At 39.7% G+C, this 22,503-nt stretch overlaps 2 protein-coding genes across 2 annotated transcripts in view; both read left to right on the top strand.

Moving 5' to 3' along the window:
- Positions 1 to 2,395: 2,395 nt before the first annotated feature.
- On the top strand, positions 2,396 to 10,567 carry TMEM71 (transmembrane protein 71). Its single transcript, XM_010002285.1, has 10 exons — positions 2,396 to 2,608; positions 3,681 to 3,750; positions 3,897 to 3,959; positions 5,314 to 5,368; positions 7,431 to 7,643; positions 8,324 to 8,493; positions 8,981 to 9,139; positions 9,671 to 9,746; positions 10,259 to 10,308; positions 10,491 to 10,567. Exons 1-10 carry the CDS (start codon positions 2,396 to 2,398, stop codon positions 10,565 to 10,567), a joined length of 1,146 nt encoding a protein of 381 aa, XP_010000587.1.
- Positions 10,568 to 20,113: 9,546 nt separating this feature from the next.
- Positions 20,114 to 22,503, top strand: part of LRRC6 (leucine rich repeat containing 6) — a 35,502-nt gene continuing 33,112 nt past the window's right edge. Inside the window, 1 exon segment of the mRNA XM_010002276.1 lies at positions 20,114 to 20,139. Within this exon segment, the coding sequence (XP_010000578.1) occupies positions 20,130 to 20,139 (10 nt within the window). The 5' untranslated portion in view covers positions 20,114 to 20,129.

The raw sequence follows: 22,503 nt of genomic DNA, 5'->3' as shown, positions 1-22,503 counted from the left end.
AGTAGTGAAACCCACTCAGATGCGTCAACATCAGAGCACCTTTGGGACTGAAACATGTTGCTTCCTGGGCACATGGGATACATAATGGCCAGGGGTTTCTCTAGGGGTGATGCCATGGGGCGTGGGCTGCTGAGGACCAGGGGCGTCCTGTCCAGCTCTGTGTGTGTGTGTTTGATGGTCTGTACCAGCAACTGGAGTAGGGATGTGGCTTTGTGGGCTCCTGTGTAGGGTGCCAGCAACTGAGGAGACTGGGATATATGAGCAGCTACTATGAGTCCAGCTGCTGGAGAGATCCAACTTACACAGATGTGTAAGTATGTATAGTATATATCTGTAAGTATGTATGTATATATCTGTATATTATCCCTAGTGGACCTCCATCCTGTTCAGCCAGACAGGGGAGAAGGATGAGGCCACTGGTGCTGCCTGTGTGAGTGCTCTGTACATCTGCCTTTGTTATCTGTGTTGCCAGCTGTGTATGTATGTGTATATATGGTGTACACATGTCCTATGTGTGCGTGTGCCTACTGGGTATATGTGCTCAGGCTTGATGCTGGTGGGACCTCAGGCATGGATCTTCCCCAGCCTCACCTCTCTTGGACTGCCAGACCCATCACAATGTCTCCCACCACGAGTATCCTCCTTTATTTGTACTGCTGTCAAAAGTAGAGTAAACTGGGAGAGGAGTAGAAAGATGGGGTGTTTCATATTCTGTTTTCTCATTTCCTTCCTTTTTGTGGGTTGAACTTGTAGTATATGCAACAAGCATGAAGCTGCTCCACAGCAAGCTTGTGTGTGTGCTCCTTTCCTAGAGTTTGAAAACTTGCAGTTGGGGTGTGCTGAGCAGTTTGAGGAGCAACAGGGAGGGCCACCAAAAAAGCACTGAATATAAACTTTTGTGTGTGTGCATGTCAGCTATAGGCTGCCCATAAAATACTTACTAATGCACACATTTTGTACATCAAAAGCTTGTGGAACAGTGCATTTCAGATATGAATGGCAGTGATTAAAAAAAGAAAACACCTCTGAGACTAAATATGATACAGACACAATACACTCTAACTATGTAGACAAATAGGAAACACCAAGATCCTTCCAAAAAGCAGCCCAAGAATTAACTGTTTCCTGTTGACAGAAAAATGAAAATAAATTAAAAATACTCTCAAAAAGGAAACTAATATATGCATAGAAATTCTTCAGTAGGTGACCTAGTTTTAAAGACCATTGGGAATTTATGTCCATTGCCTGTAGAGAGACAGGTGGCCAGGGAAATCCTACTGTGATGAAGCCTATGTATCCAGGGAAATAACGTTGAACTAAATTTCCCTCATTGGCATAATGCCACTAAATTAAAATAAGTGATGTGAAGAAAAAACATGTCCCTGTGTTTTCACATTAGAGCAAAAAGGACCTTAAAATGTTCATTTTAGTTAAGGTCCCAAACAGAAGGTCTTTTGTAACATCCTAGTTGCCTAATTCCTATTTTTGTTTCCTTTTCTGTGTGGTGAGAATTTGACGTTCTTTTGTTAGTGGAAGTATTTTTCCTTCTCTAGGAAAAAAAACAAACAAAAACCAAAACAATACTATAATTAAATAAAATAAATCATCTTTTGCTACACTTATCCTTCTCTTTTGTCAGTAATACAGGCAGGCATGAGGAGAGACACCTACTAGCAGATTTTATCTGTTTGTCTGGAGAAGTTTTGCTCCCTTAGGTTGTGTAATTCTTTGGTGTCAAGCAGCTGATTTATATTACTTTTGTATGTAACAGTTCTACAGCAAAATATTTTGATTGTCAGGACATCTTATTCAGGCTTCATTTCTCTTACATGGATTTGACTATTTTTGTATACTTTTATGTAGGATGAATTAATTCCTTACTTGATATGAAATATATAAAGTGGAACAATTAATATGTTTGCAAATGTTTTTATTTCTTTCTCCTTTCAAAGGAATTTATCTTAATGTTGTATAGTGTATATTTGCAATAATGTTTTTGGCTGTGAAACTTAAACAACTCTGAACTCTCACCAAATGCATTTTCTGTATAACAGAAGACATTGCAAAATGTCTTGTTACTATGAATAGGTTTTTTCTTGTATCTATCATCAAAAACTTGTCAGGAGTGTAAGTGTTTCAACAACTGGAGTGATTTGGATGTGCCACTTTAAAGTTTACTGAGGAGGTGGAAAAGCAAAGCTGAAACCAAAATCTGTGTCACGTTTCGTTATGAGGGAAAGTTCTTTGTTCTCCGTATCATCACTGGAGCGAAGCGTTATTTATAGTTTATCTCCTCTTTCACAACAGCCTGCATGAGCGTTCACTGGGCTAATCTTAATCTTCAGTTTGCTCTTCAAAATGAATGCTTCTGATGTGAGGCTACTTTACAGGAAACATGACCTCATTCTGCCTCTGTGCTGCTGATTGCATGGGCTGGTTTCAAAAGGAAACAGGGGACTTCATAGACCTGCCTTTCCGAGGACCCAGGGCTGATCTCTTCCAGGAGGCTGCAGAAGGAGCACCTTCCACTTCACGTCCCAGAGACTCTCGTGTTGATGATGAGAAACTTGTTTGCATACATGTGTTAATAGTGAAATGGACTTTCCAGGTTTGGAAGATTTTACACGTTTATCTCTCAATTAATTTGTCAGCTGAGGAGTAACTAAGCTTTGGATTCATTACTGTAGTGCTCTTCAGGAAGCTTTGTGTTTTTGTGAATGTTGTTATCATTAACTGCAGGGAGAAAAGAGTAGACTGCTCTTCTAAAATGACTGTTGTGTGAGCAAATTAAACTTATCTTTGTAGAAACTTGTGTTTGGTAGGTACAATAGGATAAAACTGGTTGCCAAGGTTGCAGCAGTTTTATCAGCATTGTATTTTGTTACATACTAATGTAAATATTTAGAATGTAGACAGGGACAGGGGATTTCTGGCTACCAATTAAGGACATTATTGTCTTAAAGATTAATTTGATATTTTGAGGGAAGGGTTATTGAAACTGACTGTTTTGGACAGTGACTTTTTTTCCATATGACATGGGCTTTTGGGTGTTTTGAAACTCAAGGGAAATTGTTGCCTTAAACATCTATTTGAATTCTTGACATAAAATATTGCTGCATTCACCTCAGAGTCACTTTTAATGAGATTTCTTAAAGCTGCTGACCTTTTCTCATGTCACAGTTTAAATGTTCTGTATTGATGTTCCTTTTGTGGATTACAGATCTAATGCTACAGCTTCATTGCATGGTGGTGGTTGAGATGCCTTTTTTGGACTTGCTTATATTTGTTACTATAGCTTCTCACACTATTAATAGCCCAGAAATGGGACGAACTTTGAAAGGAAAGCAGAACACTGTGCAGCACTGTCTATAACATAATGTTTCCATGCATTCTCCAGCATTGATTGAATTATGATTTTCAGTAATGTATTTGATTATGTAAATCTCTCCCTTTCTATTCTAAATATATGCACGTGCTCTATTTTACCTGAAATTTTGCTTCTGTGGCAGATAAACATGAGTCTTGCAGAGACATACCTTGCAAATTTGTAAGACAATTCAAATTAGTGATGAAAGGGCTGTGGTTTGTTCTGCCACTTTGATCAGGGTGTGCCAACTCCTTCTACTGAAAGTACTACCTTTGTGTAAGCTAATGTTCTTAAAATTTATGCTGTTTTTCAGTGGTTGCTACTTTTTATTATCATAACTGAGAAAATCACCTGCAATACGACTGTTATGGTTTTCAGTTCCTGTAAAGTTTCACTTTCAGATTATTAAAGAGTTGTAGTATGTATAGACTGGAGAAGAGAAGACTGAGAGGAGACCTTATTAATGCCTATAAGTATCTAAAGGGTGTGTGCAAGGAGGATGGAGCCAGACTCTTCTGTTTTCTCAAAGTGTATGAAAGGATCCTTTCCAAGATGTATGGAATATCACATGTTGCATCAACAGCAGGAACAAGTAAATTTGAGCACATAAATAATCTGTTGGGGAGGGTTTCTTATCTAACTGATAAGATTTGGGGTTTTGCAGGTTTTAGTTTATATCCAGACCTACAAACCACCTGTTGAGTTCTTCCTGTATTTTCTTTTAGAGTTATTAGGGAGCTAGTTGTATATGAAAAAATAGATCTACAACAGGTGACTCTTTGAAACACACCACCACTCTCACTTTTTGTACAACTTGCTGTGTGGTCTTTTGAGCAGTACTACTTGATCTGTTTGTACCTCTGTCAAGTTTTTTCCAGTGTTCTCCTCCTCAAGTTGTTTTTGGAAAGGTTAGAGCATGATTTTCTCATGGTAGATGGAATTTTTTTACTTATTTATTTTTATGTGTAGGAGAAACAGTATGTGTGGGAGTAGAGCAATAGGATTGCTTTGTAAAAAATGTCATGGAAGGTTTTACTTCCCTTCTTTGGTGACTCTGCCCCTCAGTCAGCCTTCACATCCAGGCTGTGATTGACAACTGAGCTCCAAATGAGGATAAACAGGATTATCAAAATGGAAACCTTGACATTAATTTATTTTCTTTGTCTCAGCTCATAACTGAATATCTAAAAAAAAGTTATCTTTGACCTATCCCTCTTGTGAGTGAATAATGGGCATTTAATAGCAGTCTTGCAAGCACGATGCTCTAAATATACAGGAGAGGAGATGGGAAAGATGATGTTTTTTTTCTTGCCATGTAATAACAGATACACCTTGTCCCTATGGAGAGCCATTTTGTGAGATTGATTCTATCAGATGCCAAACATCTGGCAGCACTTTGCAGACTTGAGCAATGGTAATCCAGACAAATCCTATTTCCTTAGTCTCCTGCCACAATATCATTGTCAAATCTTTGTCACTGTCACTATCCCTATGCCTGTTGTGCCGTGTCTGCAATTTTCATCTGAAAAATATGGTAATGGTGGCCCTTCCTTTCTACTCTGTGTCCATTGCCAGTGCAGGTACTATTTTTTGACATTAAGAAAATTTCTAGGAAAACATCATTAAAATTACTGCAGCTACTGCATTTTTGTCCATAATTATTTCTCTCAAGGTGGTAAATTGTGCAGAGTACAAGTATCTGATTATGATTGGCTCTGATTCTGTGTTCTCCTGGTTGGGATGAGTTTCCTATAAACACGATGTCATTCCCCCATTACTTCATCTATTTTATCTCCTTTAATCTCTCCCCTAATTTCCTTTTTATTTTTAGCTTCTTTTATGATCTTGTTGATATGTACAGGGTACTTGTCAGTGAAGAGCTGTCAACTGAGCTGTCAGTGGATATATGATAAGAACTCCTTCTCATTTGGCCTTTGCCTCTGCAGGTTCAACAGCATTTAATGGAGAAGACAGACGCAGCTTCTCACATCTTTTTCCAAGGTATCGAGGAAATTTATGCTTGTTTAATTTCATTCTTAGTTTGTTGGAGATTTTGTAAAATCCCTTTTGCATCTCTTAGAATTGTAGTGCTGGTATTAATTTAATTACTGCTTTAAATGGAAGTTCAGAAGTATTGCTGTGGAGATTGGAAGCACTGGCTTTTCAACTACAAGTTTTTTGGAGTATCTTTGTTCCATCTGGTTTTCCCTCCACTGAAATGACAGTATCCCTCTGTGACATGCTATATGAGATAATTAAACCTGTTACTGAAACCAATGTCAGCCACTGAATTAATCCAGTGTCTTCCTTTCTTTCCGTGGATGTTCACTACAACCCATTTGGACCTCAGAGGTGTTGAGTTCAAAGGACTAACCATAAATTCAATTTTACCTGAGATAAGTGAAATGTTTACAACATTTAGATTCTTTCACTTCTGTCACTACTCACTTCTATTTTAAATACCACAGGTATATTTTACTATGCTGTAATACCTCTCAAGGTGAATTGAATTTCAGTGCTGGATGAAGTTATCACCATATGTAGACTTTATCCCATGTTTTTCTAGCTGTGTGGTACTCTTAAGATCTGTGAGAATTAGAAGTCATGTATCCTTAAATCTTCGTTAAGTATGGCTAGGTTATAAAAAGTAAATAAATTCTGCCTGGTTAAGAGGCACTCAGGCTTGCACTATGCAGAGTAACTCAGAGAAACAAAATACTGGAATACCTCTGATGGCTCCAGGTTGGTGTAGATCTGGCAGGATCCAAGAGCAGTTGTGCAGCACTCCTTGTCCGAGAGCACTGCCAGGTAAATGCAGTATGTACTTCTCAATTCAGGCTGGCTCCATGACTTCATTAAATGCTCCACCTGGCATGAAGTCTTCCTGTAATCTGAAGCTCTGGGAAGGGTGGTGGAGGCACACTCCAGCAGGCTGAAACCCCTTAGGTCTGGAAATAATGTCATTATATCCACATATTTTAAATCTATGTCATTACCAGCCCCCACCAGCTGGAAATGTAATGTAAAATCAGGTATGGGTTTGGTGATCAGGAAGTGAGGTGGATTAGGAACTGGTTGAAAGGAAGGAGTCAGAGAGTTGTACTCAATGGGGCAGAATCTGGTTGGAGGTGTGTGACTAGTGGAGTCCCACAGGGGTCAGTACTGGGACCGGTGTTGTTCAACATCTTCATCAACGACCTGGATGAGGGTATAGAATGTACCCTCAGCAAGTTTGCTGATGACACTAAGCTGGGAGGAGTGGCTGACACACCAGAAGGCTGTGCTGCCATTCAGAGAGACTTAGATAGGTTGGAGAGTTGGGCGGGGAGAAACCTGATGAAATTCAACAAGGGGAAGTGCAGAGGTTTACATTTGGGGAAGAAAAAAACCATGTCCCAGTACAGGTTGGGGTCTGACCTGCTGGAGAGTAGTGTAGGTGAAAGAGACCTGGGGGTCCTGGTAGACAGGAGGATGACCATGAGCCAGCAATGTGCCGTTGTGGCTAGGAAGGCCAATGGCATCCTGGGGTGCATTAGAAAGGGTGTGGTTAGTAGGTCAAGAGAGGTTCTCCTCCCCCTCTATTCTGCATTGGTGAGGCCACATCTGGAGTATTGTGTCCAGTTCTGGGCCCCTCAGTTCAAAAAGGACAGGGAACTGCTCGAAAGAGTCCAGCGCAGAGCTACGAAGATGATTAGGGGAGTGGAACATCTCCCTTATGAGGAAAGGCTGAGGGAGCTGGGTCTCTTTAGCTTGGAGAAAAGGAGACTGTTCAAGGTGAATATCCGAAAAATTTTTTTTACTGTAAGAGTGACAGAGCACTGGAACAGACTGCCCAGGGAGGTTGTGGAGTCTCCCTCACTGGAGACATTCAAAACCCACCTGGATGAGTTCCTGTGTGATGTACTCTAGGTGACCCTGCTCTGGCAGGGGGGTTGGACTAGAAAGGTCCCTTCCAGCCCCTAAGATTCTATGATTCTATGATTCTATGATTCTTTATTATTAAATCATGGGCTTACTCTGTCTAGATGTTCACTAAATTGAGGGTTTCATTTCTTCTTTTCAGTTATGCTTGTCCCTTTTTGGATGATGACCCTGTCTATGAGTGTCATTCCGCAAATCCTCTGACAGGCTCCCTTCCCACGTGTCGCCGCAGCCCTCGGCTGCTTTCCAATGGTTATTACATTTTGACTGAAGACAGTTTTCTGTCTGATGAAGAAGGCAACATAACAATGACACCATCCCAGACAAGTATTACATATAAAGAGAATTTGGTTCGGTAAGTGAACTAACTCTATGCAGGTTTTACTCAAGGTTGACAATTGCTTCCATATCTCTGGACTTGTCTGGAGGTCTCTGGGTGGCTGTCTACATTTTGCTTGGCATAAGATCAGCTTTGCTTCTTAATGGAGGCATCTCAATTGATTTAGTTTAGAGAGTGCAATGATTGAAATAACTTGATTTTCAATCATGTCAAATCTTGCTACCCAGAAACTCTTCAGCACACGGTTGTGGCTGTAATTAGAGTCAGGAAGGGGAGCTATGGCTCATTTTGCCAACAGGGTGTTATCAGGATAAGGAAAAAGAAAAAGTGTGTGGAGATATATGTATATGTATATAAAAGGTCTGGTATATAAAATGTACTTAAAAACTTGAAGCACAATGGATGCAGGCTGCACCAAATGGAATATGGGAGGGTGAAGCTCATGGGTACAACGAGACCATTCAGAATAGTATCAGAGCCCAATAATTGTAGTATCACTTGCTGCTAATACATTCCCTGGCACTGCTGCAGTGTGCAGCAGTCATTCTTGGTGACATGCCCAGGGTCAAGCACAGAGCTAGGAACAGCATCCAGAACCTGGTTCTTTCATGTCAGTCGTGCAAGCTTTAGAGCTCTGTCCCTGCTCAACACTAATAATAAACTCTATTATTTGACAATCTGTCTTTTCTTTCCAGCATATTCAAGCGAAGGAAGAAAATCCATCACTCTCTTGCCAGCTTGTTCAGTCTTGATGCCTCCAGTCCATGGCTCAGCAGCACTGTCCTCGGTGATACAGATTCCTCCCATGTAGATGATCCTTGGCCCGATGGATGCAGCAAACCAGGAGCCAGTGAGAGTGATATTGGTAAGCCCTGACCAGGATCTATCTTTAGTGGGACTTGGGTATCTCTTTCCATAGGTTTTGCAGGGGTTGTCTGCCAGGATGTGTAGGTAAAGGATAGATGAACAACAGAATTGTAAGTTCTGAATTGAGCTCCTGGCATTAAAACAGAGGATGAGTCCACAAAGACCTTTGTGCCAAAAAGGCATTTTTAGACTGAAATTGAATCCAAAGTCATCACCAGTGAGGCTTATGCTGCTGTCATTAATATCTGGCACTGTCTGCTTTCACCTGGCTGTTTTAATAATGTGATTGTGTTATGCTCGATGCAGTTCTGGCTTTGCCCTCTGTATTTTCTCCTGCATGCAATTTATCTGTCTGTTCCCTACCCTTAACAATTTGGAAACCTACCTGTGATTATTTCTTTTCCCCCCCCCCCATAAAATTAATTAACAAAAAGTCTCAAAGCTCTTCTTTTGTGTGGTCTCAGTTACATCTGCTCTTTTCATAGGCAATTCAGACTTTTCTTCTGAATATAATAGCCATGTGCCACAAAGGCAGACTTCAGCATCTCATGGAGTCTCTCTCCTCAAAGATGAGGAGCTTCTTCAGCCTGGGAAACCATTTTGTTCTCCAATAAATGCAAATGAAGAGACTTTGAACAATGCAGGTATGTTACATTCTTATTCTGACATGCCTCATTTTTAGAGTGAACTGAAAATACATTAAAAATGTTGATAGGGACCCTTGCAGAACAGAATTTATTTCCTGAAACATACATTTTAAATGACTGATCAAAAACAATAACATCATCAAATTGATATTTATTCAATCCTCCCTGCTCACATCTTTTCCTCTCCTATACAGTGATAAATGAAAAAGGAAAAAAAAGTGGAGTGAAGAGGAAAATGAAGGAAAGGGCATGGGAACAAAAGCTGAAACAGGCAATTATTCAGAAAGGCTTGTTTTCTGAGAGCATGGAGGGCACAGTGTTTCTATGGTCATGGGGGAAAAAGACTCCTGAGAGACACCCAGAGCATGAAAATTAGGTTTCTGCTTTGAATCACTCTAGATGAATTCTCTTAGCAAGAATTTGAAGAGACTGGCTTCACAGGCTAAAGGTAGTCTTTGCAAACATTTCCTGTCACATCTTTACTTTCATGAAAACTCACTGAAATTATTTTCCTGATTTTTGTTTTAGAATCCAGCACAGTGAAAAATGTCCTTTCTCAGATGGTTGGACTAATCATGTGTTTAATAATTTCAATATGTACAAGGTAATTTTAATTTCTTTTTAGTTTCTGGTATTAATACTTACTCTCGTTTGACTGGTGAATAAAAACAAAAAAGAAGGGGCACATTTTCCAAGTTAGATATATCTTACTGTGAAAATAAATTTTCCCAGTACAGTCAACGCAGGAAAATATCTGAGCCATATAGATATGCACAAAAAAAAGAAATATGCATGCAGTTATGACAACCACTTTGTCAGGTGTGCTTAGACAGGGGTTTGAAAAGGCTGAGAAGAATCAGAAGGAATCCGTGTCTTTTTAAGAGATCAATATAGGTGTTTTGCTCCGTCTGGGAATGCTGAGGTCTTTATTTCTAGGAGATTATCCTCAACAGCTTAAGTAATTTAAAGTTTCAAATTACAGTTCACCTAGCATAGTTCAGAGGGTTCATCTGCAAGAACCTTCTCTCCTCCTCCCACCCAGGCTTCACCTCTATTAACCCAATACGCATCCCTTGTTTTCTTTCCTAACCTTTATGGGTATTATTATGTTGTCAGATATTTTCTGGGAGGATTGTCTGCCACTTTGTTGCTGATAATTTTAGTTTGTAAGTACAAACTTTCTTTATATTCAACACACAATATTTTATTAAGTCAATTCTGAGGACTAAAAGCCATCCTGGGGTGAATATCCACAGCTCTTATTGATGCTGACAAGAGCAGTATGTGGGTTATGGGGGCAGGATGTAATCTTCAACCAGTTAAAGGATTTTGTGTTTGAATTTCACAGTCCTTTTGTCCCAAGATGCTGCTGTGTTGTCTTTCTTCAGTCTTGAAACATCTTTCAAAACAACTAAGTTTGGGTAAGTGGGTATAATGTGATGTGATAAAGAGAGGAATTTAGAAAATTTATATTAAGAAGAGGAAGGAGAGAGTCCTTCTCTTATGTTCATGTCAAAAGATACAAGGCATGATCTGAATTTACTGATGGAGGATTTGACTTTTCCTCTTATTGATTTATACTCACAGAAACTTTCAGTTTATTTTGAAAAACTGCCTTTTCATAATGTGCAATAAATGTTGTAACACCTATTTGTTAACAGAAAAGGAAGATAAAACCTAACATGCCATAAAGTGAAGATGCAGTTAAGACTAAATACTTATTAAGAATCCAGAATTGTGCTTTCAAACCTTACACTGAGTCCACTCCCAGGCCATTAAACCGAGATTTTTTTTTCTTTACTGGAAAAAATAAAGCAGCTCACTATGCTGCTAGCCCCATCACCACCTTCCAGGATCTACAGAATTGATATGACTTGGCCCCACTAAACCAATGCACCATTAGGTTCAGGATTGAGCTTTGTCTTTGACATATACTGTAGTCTGATAAATAGCTTAGAAAGAAGTGTTAAATCAATCTGATCGGTTGAGTAAAGGTGCTGATGTTGCTGTTTCAGGCTGCTTTATTTCAAAGTTTTGCATAGAGCTGTAGCTTCCAAAACCTTCTGAAGAAAAAGACTTTAATATTTAGAGGGTCTGAATTATGTCTTTAGAGTAAGTTCACACACAAGCCTCCATGCTGAAAGCATGCAGCTCTGTGCTGGTTTTATGAGTAACCATTCTTTCTATAGAGCAGCAGAAAGTTCTTCTGACTCTGTAAAATCTAAAATGTTGCTAAGACTAAAAATATTTGGGCTTATCTTTATTTTTATATGGTGAAAGTGGAGCTCAACAAGGACATTGTTTCTGAAACTGTGTCAGGGTTCAGGAGTTCAGTGTTTCCCAAGGGCAACAAGACAATCTGGCAGACCTCTTAGTCTTTGAATTGAGTATTTTCTAAGTTAGAAACAAGATGGTACAATTTGGAGATCCATAGTGCAATGACAGTCTCACATTTTGAGCATTCAGGAGTTTTAGCACATCACCTCAGATACTCAAAGATAGTAGGTTACACTTTGTTACTATGTCATCAGTGCCAATAAAATCAAGGACACTAGGTTAGGACTAGGGTGTTGCAAACAGCAAGTTCCAAGGCACTGCTCTCTGACTTCCTGAATAGTTTAGCCCTGAGTCATAAACAAGGCTGTTCTTCAAAAGGGGAAAACAAAGAGCTTTTCAGTCACTGGTATACAGAGAAGACCTCTTTTATGTTTATCACAAAAGAGAAGTTACCTGCTCAAACAAGCAGTCCTACAACTTAACTAAATTTGGCAAACCAAAATACATATATACTGGTTATAGCAAACTGTGGTTTAAATCAGGACATACAAAATGATACATTTTTTGTTGTTTTTTTTCCCCTCTAGGAAATAGTTGGGAAGAAAGAATACTTGGTGAGTATATGTTTGAGTTTAGAAAGAATTCCATACATTTGGGGGTGAGGTCTATTAGAAAATAGGGTTCAAGCATGCCAGAAAGATTCCCTGGACTTTTCATTAGGTTCAGCTGTGGAACCCTTGCCAGCTTCCACTGTGAAGGACTCCACTTTGCTGTCTAAAACTCCTCTTTCATTTTATTTTTTGTGGACAAAATATTTCTTTTTATTGTTTGACAACAGTTGCTAAAGAGTGTAAGCTGTTAAATAACTGCTGTGCTTCAGCACAGAGAAAACATGTTTTCAGTTACATGCAAAACAAATCCTCCTTTTCCAATTTTAAGCTGAGTGGTAGAGCCAGGTGTTGTTCTGCTCTAACTTGGTACCAGTCCACTAAAGGAGTGAAGCAGCATCAATATATATCAATCCAGAATAACTGGAATACATTTATAGATTCTTTCTCCCCTACTCTTTTTCAGTCAAGCCTCATCCTCAGTCTCCAGTTTCAGTTTTTCAAGTTATTTTTAAGCTTTGGTGCAAGTCGGGACCCTTATAACAAACACACTGTTTTATTTGTACTCTTAGCTCACCAACTCAGTCCTGGCTCTGTTGCTGCCTTTATCTGTTTACTTTGAAAAGATCAAAATGCAGAGAAGAAATTAAGTGGAGCTGTGCCCGGATTTGTGTTACTTATAGTGAGGGTAAAAGAGCCTTCTTCATCAGTTTACTGGTTGAGTGTAGTTCAGTTCCTGAGATTTAAAGGCATCTGCACAGCTGGAGACACAACCCAGACAACCCTTTCAGTCAGCCCTCAGAAAGGGGACGTTGTTCATCCTGAGAACAAAGCATTTTAGAACGGGATGCAGGCATTGCTTTTTAGACACAGTAAAGCCTATGATGAAAAATACATCCTTCTGACCCACTGTGTCAAGCTGTGGATGCTAGATATGGCACTTCTTAAAACCAACAGGACTGTTTATGTAAGGACAGCAACACCAGATCTTTAAAGCTGCCTCTGATTTTGAAAAGCAGTTTCAATATTAACCAAAGCAGGTATTACAGGATGAAGCAGGAATTAACTAAATACAGACTGACACAGGTTACTGCGAGACAGGACTTCCAGCATTCCAAAACAAGCTGGTCTCTTACTTTTTGTAGAAACTTAAAATCAGAGTAGCTATTTCTGTATATTTCAAAATCAGTTCACTAACAGTTTTCATTTTTCCCCCTCCTCCTATTTATTTTCCTCAGCTTTTCAGCATCAAACTGCTGGATATCTCCTCATGGCTATTGTTACACATGTTCCTGTGGAAAAAAAATAACAGAACTGTTAGAATTCTTCCTTCAAAATACAATTAATTTTAGCTTTATTTTTACTCTGGTCAAACTGTGAGTGAGCCCACACTTCTTGGTGACTATCTGAAAGTAGTAACAAGAAATAATTGCTGTACCTCTGATGTCTTATGTCCATGAATGTCTATGTAAGCATGGGGTCCTAGAAGACTTTTAATAATAGAACGATGGGTAAAAAGTGTTCTGCAATTCCCATTCAGTTTTTGGTAAAGAGCTGGTGTCTTCCAATACTTTAGATATTAGTTTCTTTTAACAGCATGCTTTCTAATATAATGGATTCGGATCGTTGCTGAGCACATGTGGTCACACATTTCAGAAGCTTTATTGTATCACATGTATTCTGCCTCTTGGCGTTCATGCTGTGCATTAAAAAAAGAGAAATATAAAGAAGAAAGAAATATTACTGGAAGGAAATCACTCTTCAGTAAGCCAGGAATCAGGATGTGGACAAACAATGATGAATCTGAATTACCTGGATTCGGACACAAAAATACAAGACCTGCAGGTATTTATTTTAGAAACACTGAACCCTGTTTTTTCAGATTGGATCATAGCTACAACAGAGACTAATTCACACATAGAACCTGGCTGTAACAAAAACAACTATTATCTTGTGACTCCAAGCTTTTAATAATCTGCATCTTAGAATATCTCCCTGTATGACAGTTTAGCTAGGACAGCATGGATTTCATCTTCCCATGTAACAAAATGATGATGATGTGTGAGGCTGCTATTGCCCACCATATTTTTCTATAACTAGTGCTGCTTCCAGTCTCCTTATCCCCTGGAGTGCTAAAAGCCACACTAGCACAGCCCCAGCTGGCAAACTAGATGTGAAATGCTGCCTGTGGAAGGGCTACATCTGCCCATGGGGTACATCTGGGCTGGCAGGCATAATGACTGGGAATGAAAACTTTGTGGCTAAAGTGATCAAATGAAAGCTTCTGGTGAAAGAAAGAATCAACAAAACTGACACACCACTGTCTGTTCAGCCCTGTGTCTAAGCCAGACTCAAGCAGTTATAGCTGTGTTTAGTGGCTGGAGAGCTGCCCAGCTGAGAGGGATCTGGGCGTGCTGATTGACAGGGGGGTGAACATGAGCCAGCAGTGTGCCCAGGTGGATAAAAAGGCCAACAGCATCCTGGCCTGCATCAGCAGGACAGAGAGGTTATCTTGCCCCTCTACTTGGCCTTGGAGGCTGCACCTTGAGCAGTGTGTGGTTTGGGTGCCATGGTATAAGAAGGACATCAAGGTGCTGGAGAGGGTGCGGAGAAGAACAACTGGGCTGATTAGGGACCTAAAGAACAGGTCTTATGAGGAGAAGCTGAGGGAGCTGGGGCTGTTCAACCTGGAGAAGAGGAGGCTGAGGGGAGAACTCATTGTTCCCTACAACTACCTGAAAGGAGATTGTAGTGAGGTGGGTGTTGGCCTCTTCTGCCTAGTGATCAGCAATAGGACAAGAGGAAATGAGGTCAAGTTGTGCCAGGGGAGGTTCAAGCTGGATATTAGGAAAAAATTCTTCACAGAAGGACTGGTGAGGCACTGGAACAGGTTGCCCAGGGAGGTGGTGGAGGCACCATCCCTGGAGGTGTTAAAAAAATGGGTGGACGTGGTGATTTGAGAGATGGCTTAGTGGTTAGGAGTTGTAAGGTAGATGGCTGGACTTGATGATCTTGAAGGACCTTTCAAACCTTGATGATTCTGTGTTTCAGCATTGAATATCTGAACTAATGGTGCAATGAGGAAAAGGATACTAGAAATTAAGTTAAAATGTACCTTTCTCTTTCAAAGTGTAAATATATGCTGATTATATTTTGAAGATAAATATCAGTAGCTCAGCATTAAGAGCTCAGAGGGAAATTTCACCAAAATTACGAATTTTGCATAGCAATTTACTTTTTCTTAGTGCATTACATTGGATTCATATGAAGACAGACTATTTGATGTGTACAAGACCAGGTTTTACAGCCTCAATAAATGGTCACAGTAGAATGTTCTTCATAAAACTCATGTGTTCTATAACTATAAAAGTACTTATGCTACTCATCCTCATGTTTACTTGTAGTTCATACACTTGAGTAATGTTTTCAGTATTAAATAATTCTGCTTCTTTATTTACTTTAATGATAGAGACAACTGAGAGTAAATATAATTGTGTAATATGCATAAATGTTATGTTACCTATTTTATTAATACTCAGATCCATTACTTTCCAGCACTTTTTAAACTAAAGGATTATAAAGATCTTTAGTGTTTAAATAATTTCCTGGAAGAATAATCTGGAAAATTAAATCCTGTACTGAGAGGAAAGTCTAAAACTGCAATTGCTGTGCAGTCATTGAAGGGATTATGTTGAAAATGAGAAAAACCTAAGTTCACTATGAACTAGTTAGTTCACTGTAAACTAGTGAAGAAAAAGCTGATTCATTCTGCAGAAAACCTGATCTAAAATTAATTGTTATAATCTGTCTATGAATATATATAACCCATAAATTATAATTGTCCTGATCTGGAAAAAAGGAAGTTCTGGGATAATTTGGTAACTGGAGTTCAAGGGCTAAAAGTAAGATGCTTGGGATCTGTTGAGATCTTCCCTCCATGATATTTGTTAATGTTGCATTAACAAAGTTCTAGTCAGTTACCAGGTTGGTTGGCTTTGCCAGTTCCTTTCTATATATTCCAATGGACAGAAAAGCAAGGCTTGTATTGTTACTCTGAAAAGCAGCACAATAATATGTTGAATCCTGTTGCATGAAAAAACTGGACCCAGGATTTGTTTGCTGAAAAATTGAAGACAATATTTTCTAACCTCAATCTTTAAATCCAAACTTTCAGAGCTAATCGGTATTTGCAGCTTCTGTTATCTGGAGTGCCAAGCCTAGGAGAACTGTGAAATGTAATTCCAGCAAATTAAAACCACTTGTTGGTTAACGATTAACTGACACATCTCCAAACAGAGAAAGCAACTAGAAATTTCTGTGTGTCCCCAGTGATTAAGCTCTTATTCTGCTTCAATAGAGCACCTTATTTAGAAAAAGAGAATTGAAGAAGAATTTCAAGATATAGATTTATAACCCCCTGTGAATTATCTCACACTGTTCATAACTATTTTTTAAAATCATTACACATTGTTTTATACTCTCTTATTCTTGCTGTGTTCAGCTGAATTTCAGGGTCATTCTTGAGCATATATCACATAGTGCTTTATTGTGGGCATGTTCATGTTGAAGGAAACCATGACAATATTTATGGCATCCCTTAGTTTATAATGTTCCCAGTCAGTGAGCAAGTCTGTTTTGTATTTATCCTGAAAGCATTACTGCTGGAGGCCAAACCATACAAAGATTAACTTTTCTTTTTTAACTGTTATGGAATAAACCACTTTGATACAGAATACAGGTGTAGTCATTTAGTTCAGTTTTGCAGAATCTGCTCTTTGGTGTATTTTTTTCTGAATTAGCTGCAGTATTTTGTAAACTTGCTTGTAAATTTTAATATACACCGAACAAAATTCTTACTTCATCTAATTTCTTTTTTATGGTTTCTCATGTTTGTTTGTTTTTTCCCCTTATCCCTGGCATTTGCATATCAGTAAAGTTTTTCCTGTTTGCATTTATTCCTGTACTTGAGACTGTTATCAATAATGAAGATTACTATTAGGAACTGCATTTGTTTGAATTTCTTATTTGTGAGTTTATGGCCTGTCCTGTAGATTGTGTGCTCTTTGGGAGAAGATGTTTTGGTGCTTTGGTGTAACGAAAACCTCGCTTTGTTACAGGTACTAAGTAACTGTTACCAACATAGCATATGATAATAAGAATAGTAATAATAATAGTAATGACAATAACAGAACAATAATAATTTAATAGGAAATACAGATAAAAACATAGGTCCAGATTCTGAATGGGTATCAGTAATCTGATTTTCACCATTTACAGCTCAGATCTGCAGCGTTTAAACAGCTAAGATTTGTCCATGGATATCTGTTTGCTGGGGCTATAGCACCTTACATGAGTATATGCTAGTGGAGTGAACACATTTTCAAAATCCTTCTGATGCACTGTAATTATAATGCTATAAAGCATTTTTGTCATGACATAGAAATGTATTTTACATTGTGTTGTTTCATGCATTTAATAAACTTGTAATGGACTAAAGCAGTAAAGTGAATTTCTTCAGGGAAGGCATGCCAGATGGGATCCTTTTTCTTCTTTCTGAGCTCCATGTAATGTGGCTTATGACTTTATATCTGCCGTATGCATTGCATCATGCTAAGAATTTGGGCTTGTGGTACTTCAAGCTCTTAGTAGATAATTTGAGTGAAAAACAACCACATGAATGTAATGAGCACAATATGGTCAATGTATGTAAATGAAAATTTGTATATAATTTGAGAACAAATGAATGCAAAAGTCTCCTGAGAAGTTGTAAAACATTGTACCAGCAAGTTACATCAAATTTTGCATATGCATATTGTGTTGATTTTGTTTGGGCTGCAAACACTTTGTTCAATGAAGTACATTGTAAGAGCAGCTCACACGTAGGCATCTGCTGAACTTGTGTATGCCCTGGATTTATGAGCTATCTTTCTTTCACTTTCTATAGAGAGGCAGAAAGTTCTTCTGAGTCTGTAAAATCTAAAAGGTTGCTAGAACTAAAAATATTTGGGCTTATCTACATTTTTATGTGGCAAAAGTGGAGCTCAACAAGGACACTGTTTCTGAAACAGTGTCAAGGTTCAGGAGTTTAGTGTTTCCCAAGGACAACAAGACAATCTGCCAGACCTCTTAGCCTTTGAATTGAGTATTTTGTAAGTTAGAAACAAGATGGCACAATTTGGAGATCCGCAATGCAATTATATTCTCACATTTTGAGCATCCAAGGGTCTTAGCACATCACCTCAGATACTCAACGACAGTAGGTTACACCTTGTTACTATGTCATCAGTCCTAATAAAATCAAGATCATGGATTATAAGGCTCATTTTGAAGAGCCTGCACTTCTAAGTACAAGAAACCAATGTCATTATCCTACTTCAGCATCTTGCTTTGCCCCAGGTGTCCCAAACCACCAGGTTTGGACTAGGGTGTTGCAAACAGCAAGTTCCACAGCACTGCTCTCTGACTTCCTGAATAGTTTAGCCCTGAGTCATAAACAAGGCTGTTCTTCACAAGAGGAAAACAAATACACTCTGAGAGCTTTTCAGTCACTGAAAAGTATAGTATAGAGAAGACCTCTTTTATGTTCATCACAAATGAGAAGTTACCTGCTCAAACAAGCAGTCCTACAGCTTAACTGTATTTGGCAAACCAAACTACATATATACTGATTATAGCAAACTGGTTGAAATCAGGACTTCCAGTGTACAAGGGTTTGGGTGGGTGGAGAGAAGGTGTTTTTCAATTTGTTAGCATTTCTCATTATCCTAAACTGTTTACTTAACAATAAATTAAATTAATTTCCCCAAGTCAACCCTGTCTTGCTGTCATAGTAATTTGTGTGTGATCTCCTTGTCCTTATCTTGATCCATGAGCTTTTTTTTTTTTTTAATTTTCTTCTTCATCAGCCTTTTGAGAAGGGGGAATAAGCTTTGTTAGAAGGTAACTTCACTAAGTGTGAAGTAATGTTACAGTAATGGCAGGAGAGAGTCCACAGACACCTGCAGAAGGACATAATATCCAAATTTCTGTCCAAAACTTTGTCCAAATATGGACAAATTTCAGGCTGCTATTACACAGATCCATGAGTTAAATATAGTAGTGGTAAGAGATATTTTGAAGCAGCAACCTGCTGGGAGAATCTCCCAGGCAAAAAGTGAAGGACAGGAGCATTCCCTGTGAGGAAATGTCCTCGAAAGACCTGGGGGTGTTAGCTGACAGCTGAACATGAGCCAGCAGTGTGCTCAGGTGGCCAAAAAGGCCAACAGCATCCTGGCTTGTATCAGTAGTGTGACCAGCAGGACTAAGGCAGGGATTGATTCCCTGTACTTGGCACCCTTGAGGCTGCACCCCAAATCCTTTATTTAGTTTTGGGCCCTTCACTACGAGAAGGACATTGGGGTGCTGGAGTGTGCCCAGAGAATGGCAAAGAAGCTGGTGGAGAACAAGGCTTAGGAGGAACTGTTGTTTAGCCTGGAGAAGAGCAGGCTGACGGGAGACCTTATCGCCCTCTAAAACTACTTGAAAGGAGGTTGTAGAGAGGAGGGAGGATTGTTCTCTTCTTCCAAGTAACAAGGCGATAGAACAAGATGAAACAGCCTCAAGTTATGCTGGGGGAGGTTTAGATTGGATATTAAGAATTTTATTTATTTATTTTTTTTCACTGAAAGGGTTGTCAAGTATTGAGAGAGGCTGGCCAGGGAAGTGGTTGGCTCCACTGTTCATGAAGGTATTTAAAAGGTGTGTAGATGTGGTGCCAGGGGACACAGTTCAGCGGTGAGCTCGGCCATGTTAGGTTTGCGGTTGGGCTCGGTTCTCTTAAGGGTCTTTTCCAACCCAAACGACCCTCTGGCTCTCTGAACCATTGGAACAGGCTGTTTCCACAGACAAACAGGCTCGCAGCACAGAACACCTGGGGCAAACCAGCTGATTAAAACACAGGAGAAGGACAAAAGCGCCAGACAAAGGCCAGACAAAAGACACATGCCTGAGGAAGAGGCACTTCATATATGACCGCCCACCCGTTTTGCTTCTCGGGCAGGCACACCCAGCTAAGGACACGCCGGAGCGGGCAGGGATAAAGCGGCGGGAGGCGGAGGGCAGCGATGGTGCGCAGTGAGTGTGGCCCAGAGCCGCTTTCTTCCTCTTCCCTCCTTCCCAGGACGTGCCCCCGCTCCCCGCGTTTCCTTCCTTCCCTCACGCGTTACCCCCTTCCACTCCCAACTCCTACACCCCTTGGCAGCCTCTGTCCTGCCTCTCCCCCTCTCCTCAGCGGGCTGGATGATCTGGTTTCCCTCCTTCCTGGTAAATAACAGCCCATTTAGTTTCCCTGAGCAAAGCACAGGCGTTCTCTTGCTTCCCGGAACAAGCCCCCAAGCCCAGCAGCAGGGGGACCCGGGTCGGGGCCCCTCCGTATGTGGGGCAGCCCCCCTGCAAGCGGGATGGGGTGTCTGGTGTCTGGGCCTGGTGCCCTCCCTGCTTTCCTTTCCCTGCAGCTATAAATATTCAGCACCAGATGACAATTTAGGTTTTCAGGTAGAAAAAGCCGATAGAGCCACTTTGCCAAAGACTTGAAAACTCCCTGAGTGCGGTTAAAACACACCATGCTATTACTTAGGAATCCATAATCTTTTATAGTTGAAGCAGTATGGGCTAAAAGACTGGGTGATCATACATACCACTCAGGAAAAGAACTACCTGAGGAATTCCCTTCCTCTGTGATTTTCCCTGTGGTCTGTTTTGATTGTATCCTGTCACTGGAGTGCCAGTCCCTTGCTGGGCTCAAACAGTGCTTTGGGAAGAAGCTCCTCTCTGTGGGAAGCTGGCAGGTGCCCACTTTGATCAGGCACTGCCTGAAGGAGAACAGCTTCGTTCTCCTGAGCAGTGTGGCATGAATTTGAGTCTTAAAACAACGGTTGCATACTTCACTTTTTCTGAAAGGCAGGTTCCCCCACTGTTTCTTCATTACATCTGCAGCTGTCCACCTGCTTACTTTTTCCATATTTAATGCTTCCCTTCATATCTTCTTTTTGAGTAAAGCATGTAATTTTTGTAAGCTCAGCTGTTAGATCTTCAAGACCTGTTACTTCCAGTTGATTGATTCCATCTCTTATTTCCTTCTGTCTTCAAAGACTTGATCTCTCAGATCATTGGTCCAGTCTCCTGTTCCTGAGCACAACATCAGATAATCTGTTCATAAACTTCACAGTGAGAAGCAATGTTACAATGTGTTTTGTCAATGTCCTGGAAAAGCTTTTATTTAAAACCTGTTGTTTTCTCCAGAGAATTTGTTTCCCTCATTTCTCTTAAATGAACTAGATAGCATATAAAATGGCAAATATTCACTCAGTTCCCTACAGCAGGTACCCAAAATCTGTCTATTAAGCTCCACTGCAGTTTCTGTTGGGAATGACTGAATGTGCTTTGCAAACCATCTGGTACTGGAAGCAGATGTTTTTACATAATCACTGCAACAATCACTTCAATTTTCATCAGCAAAGGGAAATCTGACTATAATAAAACTCTGAAATAGTTTTCATGACTTCTTTTCATATAGAGGGTGTAGAGCGTAATGTTGTCTCCAACATGTATATATGCAGATTGTGGAATATTGTTTTCTTGCTCAAAAATACCTGTTTACACTGAAAATACTGGCACTGAGAGATCTGCCACCGAACACATTAGTAAGCAGGCTATTTTTATTAGTTTTCAAACTTATAGCAGATTTACCATGTAACTTACTAGAACTGCCAATGGTTTTCTTATTTTCTGTGAAGACTAAAATACTGAGTCATGATTATTGCCATGTTTTTCTGTTTTCTCTATTAATTTCATCAGGTTTAATCCATGGGATGGGACAATGGTAGTTCAGGTCCAGCAAACCTACCCAACATGTTTACAAAATAAATAGACACTTCTTCCCAATATTCTTTATGTGCAGACAGGGTCCCTGCTTACACCCGTATCAGTATCACCATTATATAATTCTGTAAATTGTGTTAGATGAAACTCTGTTGAAGAGAAAGGAGTTTTAACCCTGACCATCTGTAAATAATGTAATACACACAAAACCTGTTTCATCCATTCCCTGAAGGCTGTAAACGGAGGAGCTGCCCTGACACATGTAAGTTTGGGCTGTATTGGTGTGTGTGGTTTACTCAGCTTGTAGCAGACCAGTCTGTGTGACCACTGATAAAAACGGATCATTTCACAAAGCCTTCCTGAGACAAAGCAGTAATGAAAATACACTGTTAATTAATGCATGGTTTGAACAATTTGCTTTCACAGATCTCTGTATTTTTTCTTTTTACTTATTTTTCTTCTGAGTCTCTTTGCAAGGCTTGCTAGTCTTTTTTCAGCATTAACAATCATGAAAATACCTGTGCTCATTTGATAAAACTCCAGTTTTTTAATCAGTACTTCAGTGCAGTTCACTGCTTGTCAAGGAGAAGAAAACACTAGTGCTTTTTTAGTGCAGTG

The sequence above is a fragment of the Chaetura pelagica genome, unplaced genomic scaffold, assembly GCF_000747805.2.
Source record: "Chaetura pelagica isolate M959 unplaced genomic scaffold, ChaPel_1.0 scaffold27, whole genome shotgun sequence".
Classification (NCBI taxonomy): Eukaryota; Metazoa; Chordata; class Aves; order Apodiformes; family Apodidae; genus Chaetura; species Chaetura pelagica.
The sequence above is the reverse complement of the archived record's forward strand: the minus strand, read 5'-3'. Positions and strand labels throughout refer to the sequence as shown.

What these genes read in the sequence shown, in the direction of transcription:
- TMEM71 (XM_010002285.1), top strand. Translation starts at nt 2,396, where the DNA reads ATGACCTCATTCTGCCTCTGTGCTGCTGATTGCATGGGCTGGTTTCAA. An exon ending in TATAAAGAGAATTTGGTTCG is followed by an intron (nt 7,644 to 8,323) that starts GTAAGTGAACTA and finishes TTTTCTTTCCAG; the next exon opens with CATATTCAAGCGAAGGAAGA. An exon ending in AGCCAGTGAGAGTGATATTG is followed by an intron (nt 8,494 to 8,980) that starts GTAAGCCCTGAC and finishes CTCTTTTCATAG; the next exon opens with GCAATTCAGACTTTTCTTCT.